This window comes from Cyprinodon variegatus, unplaced genomic scaffold, assembly GCF_000732505.1.
Source record: "Cyprinodon variegatus isolate N-32 unplaced genomic scaffold, C_variegatus-1.0 Scaffold77, whole genome shotgun sequence".
NCBI classification, from domain to species: domain Eukaryota; kingdom Metazoa; phylum Chordata; class Actinopteri; order Cyprinodontiformes; family Cyprinodontidae; genus Cyprinodon; species Cyprinodon variegatus.
The window spans coordinates 1080078-1084374 of record NW_015150530.1 but is presented as its reverse complement, the minus strand read 5'-3'; the positions used below and the strand labels follow the sequence as shown (position 1 = coordinate 1084374).

At 35.5% G+C, this 4297-nt stretch overlaps 1 protein-coding gene across 2 annotated transcripts in view; it reads right to left on the bottom strand.

Moving 5' to 3' along the window:
• phldb3 (pleckstrin homology-like domain, family B, member 3) overlaps positions 1-4297 on the bottom strand; it is a 28969-nt gene that overhangs the window by 14414 nt on the left and 10258 nt on the right. For both annotated transcript variants that reach the window (XM_015372849.1, XM_015372848.1), the window contains 4 exons: positions 2962-3117; positions 2636-2746; positions 1764-1907; positions 1233-1361 (listed from right to left, as the gene is read on the bottom strand). In XM_015372849.1, coding sequence (XP_015228335.1) covers positions 1233-1361; positions 1764-1907; positions 2636-2746; positions 2962-3108 — 531 coding nt within the window. In that variant the 5' untranslated portion in view covers positions 3109-3117. The remainder of the gene's footprint in view (positions 1-1232; positions 1362-1763; positions 1908-2635; positions 2747-2961; positions 3118-4297) is intronic.

Sequence of the window (4297 nt, the reverse complement as noted above, 5' to 3'; positions counted from 1 at the left end):
GAAAAATTTTTTGACTTAAAACTATTTTTTCCACTTGGTTTTTCAAAGTTGGCAGATGTTCCAGTCTATGGATTAAAAAAAAAAAAAAAAAAAAGGGTCTATCATATGTACACACTTCACATATAAAACTCATTTATGATTTCCCACAACTTAATACTTTGAGAGAGAAGCCAGATAACTATTATTGTTCCAAATAGCTCCTGATTTCAACTTTGAAGTCCTGAACACAGATATTTTTTGTACATCTATGCCAATTTCTATTAAAGCAGGCTTTGACAAACTGGTTTCTAAAAGCTTTCTTTTCCAATAAATGTGACATGTTTGAACAGAAGAAAGGAGCCTACACCAAGCCCATCATTTAACACTGTTTTTCAATGATCTCTTATCCTGTTCTGACACATTCGGTAAAGTAATACTCATTCTGTACAGGAATGGGCCAAACTCCAAAAGCATACACACATCAGGTTAAACTGGTATTGAACAATAAAGTGTAGCGAGAAAAAAAAACAATGTCTGAATGGATGCCAACACACCCAGGATTCAGGAATCAGTAGTTTTATTTTAAAGGGTCCTATCAGGTCTAAATAATAATCAGATTTAATGAAAGCAATGAGACAAAGGGAAAGCTGCTGTTTACCGTTATTAAGTATTTAAGAGTTTTCTCTGCTTTAAACACTCAGACCATAATGTCACGAAGTATTATAAGAAAATATAATATTTGAGAATTTAAACAGTGTACTTTCATAATATAGCTTGGTGTTCATAAGTTTTTAAGTAAAGGAAATAGGCCCCTTTGATAAAAAAAAAACAACAAAAAAAAGATTTTTAAAACCATATGATTTACAACCAAAATAAACATTCTGAATTTTGTTTTTAAATTAATAGTGATTTTTAACTGACACTTGTTTTACGTCAATAATTGTTTATATGTTTTGAGTTGTCTAAATAAAGTGTTGTTAAAAGTGAAAAAAAAAGTCTTCTTTTAAGATGAACAAAAACAAGCTTTAGATAATTTCATACTCAAATCATCACATCTTTAAGGTTCATCTTTCCAGCTGTGGTCATACAGTGAGCAGAAATGGGACATTTTTCCACTGATCCTAATTTAATGAATGTTTCCGCTCACAGAGAAAAAGACCTGAGCTTTTTTCTTTGTATTATATGAGCAGCTTGAAAAACGTTTATTACCATCTAACATGCTGAAGACATTAGATGTGGCGCCATCTGCTCACCTGCTGCAGCTGCAGAGTTAGCTGCTCTCTTTGGCTTTCTGGCTGACTCGGGATCAACTTCTCTTTTTCCTCACACCTCCTCTTCAACTCTTCTACCCTCTGCCTCTCCTTCTCCAAACTCTCTCTTTCCTTCATTTGCAAAAACAAAAAAATATATATTAAAGCAAAAGTACAGGAATTTCTCATTCATAGCAAAAATAAAACTAAAAACAGAGCCTAAAACAACTGTTGAGGTATTTCACAACTTTGTTTGTAGAGGCTCTAACAGTATTTTATGCTCCAACAGGTGTGCAGCAGTCCGTTAAACCAAGGATTATTGCACAGAAGTTGTTTTATCATTTACAAGATCTTGTTTTGGTGTTAATGGTTCATTTCTGCTCCGACTTGCTTTCTCTGGAATCCTGTAAGCTTTAACTTTAACTGTTTTTTTTTTTTTCTTGTGGTTCTCTGTTATATGGACATATATTTTCACATAAAAAGGGTAATAAATGAATATATTTATTTGAAATAATATTAGCAGTGTTACCTTACCTTATGTCTGTCAGTTTGTTTATGCTGCTTGTGCTTCTCTCTCTCTCTAGCTTGTTGTAAAGCCAGCAGCTTCTGTGTGTGTCTGTGCAGCTGCTTCTTCTCCGTCTGCAGCTCTCCTTGCAGCAAGGCGATCTCCAGCTGCAGCTGAAAGGACAAGAGAGCTGACCAGGCTGAATCATATCAACCAGATGCTGAGCCAGTCAGAGGTATGCATTCTTTAACAATGACTTTTGTCTGTCCAAGGGCTGTAAACCATTTGTTTGATAAAGAGTTTTGGAATAAAGCAGCTAATGTTTTGGAGCATATTTGACCCAGAGTCCCCAGTACCTACCTTAGTAAGAACTAGTTCCATGTTTACTTCACAATTTGTTATTTTCTGCACCTGAACACTTGAATTTAACTTTACCAATAGTAACTAGAGAACATGTTTCTATTAAGATACATCAGGACATCATGTCAGTCGGGCAACTCACATTAATATATTGAATCGAAACAATACAAGAAAGACAAATTATACATTCCTATAACAGATAACCTAACAAAGAATAAAGCTGTTGTAGGTTTTTATTTGTGGATATCTTTAAATGCACAATGAGGATCCTGTTTATTTATTCAGAGACATTTCTGAAGAAACAGACAAGATCTTGTTATTAAAACCTTGTGTTTACTCCAAAGTGGAAAACTGTTAAACAATGCGATAGGAAGCTACACTGAGCTCAAGTTTGTCATGTAACAACACCTCGGACATGTTTTAAAATCCTTTAAAAACTTGCTGGAATCAAATTATTTTAACTTATTTGTTCTTAAAACTATTTTAGGATGATCGTTTTTTATTTTTGCCAGGCTAATTTGAAGAAATTTAAGAATCTCACCTCAATCTTTAGTTCTTCCTTTTGCTGGTTGATCTCTGTAATGCGATGTTGAAGCATTGAAGGCGATGGAAGGACCCTCAGTGAGCTCACCTCTGTCTTCCTTAGGCAGGACTAACAGTATGGAAAAATAAAAGCAATAAATCTAATGTAAACCGTGAACTTGCCAGTATTGAGTTAAGACAAGGTGATTTAGTTCTTTAGTCCTGAATCTTGTTTGTTTCACTTCAAGATGAAAACAAAGTGAAACTGAATTGCATTTAGCACACAAAAAGTATGATTAATTTAACTACTAACCATTATTTTTTTAATAACCTCTATCCATTTACCTTCTCATTCTCTGTGCTGCTGCTTTCAGTGTCAGACTCTGCCCCTGAGGAGGCGGGACTCTGGCCTCCAGGCCCTCTGATGCTCCATGGTTGCAGCAGACCCTGCTGCCACTGGCTCCTCGAGGTTTCCATGTTATGTTGAGGCATCTCTAAAGCCTTAAACCAAGGAGACAGTTAATGCAGGTTAAATAGTTAGAAGAAAAATTTTTTTTTAAGTAAACACTGTATTCTTATTTCTTGAGAGCATATGAGGCCATTGGGTAACAGTACAGTGAGGGGATATCACTTTGCGTGGGAGATTAAAACACAGAAATCCCCTCGGGTTTCCAGAAAGCAGTCTGTCATGGATAAAGCGTCTCCCTTTGAAGAGGAAGCAAAAGTAAAAGAGAGGAGCGATTTCAGGATGTGCTCCGTGGGTTTGTGGTTGTGTTTCATGGGTGGATGTATGCAGTGCAAACAGAAGTTTTACTTTTCTGTTGAAGTCTCTGATGTTCAAGCAAAGAGACAATGTAAGAAAAAAATACATCAGAATATTCCTTTCATGTAACTGCTATATTGGGCTATTGTTACGTCGCTATCATTCATGTGGATTTCCAAAAGCAACTATCATTATGTGTTGTGTTTACCAACTGTTAGATCAAAGTGGGTCCAAACATTTGGAAGTTTGTCTTCCTTAAAATCTACATTATGCTGAAATCTTTTATTACATGTTGCCCTTTCGCCCTCAGCCGGTGGTTTCTATTCAAACAAAAATATGATGTAAAGCAGAAAAAAATCTTTGCAACGACCAAAACCAACATGTGTGGGGGGGGGGTTTACTCTTTTCTTTTTCCCACCGTTTTTCCTACTCAACCTCTTCACTTTCTCTCTATTCTGAGATCAGTACCTTATTAGGCTGCAAGGAGAGACGAGTGAACAGAAGCACCGAGATAAATATACAACAGAAATCTGCTCATATGTTTCTGATTTGTCCTATTTGGTTAACTTGGACTGAAAGAAAAATATGATTAGGGGAATATATTCAATAAAATACATGTTAAGTATTGGTGAAGTTTTAATTCTCTCCTTCCGGGTGCTTCTCTGTATGTAGATTTCTAGTTTTGCGTATCTATGTTTTCCAGGATTTTTAGCGATATGTATATTTTTTAAATATGTCTAAAAAGTTTAATGGAGTGAATGAAAAGTACTTTAGTACCACAATGAAAAAAACTCACACCTTAGGAAGGCGATAGGACAATAATGTATAACTCACATTTTGTAAATGCAGAGAAGACTATTCCATCTTCTTTAACTGGCCACTGTATTAGGGGTGCATCTTTAATTGCTGGTTTACACA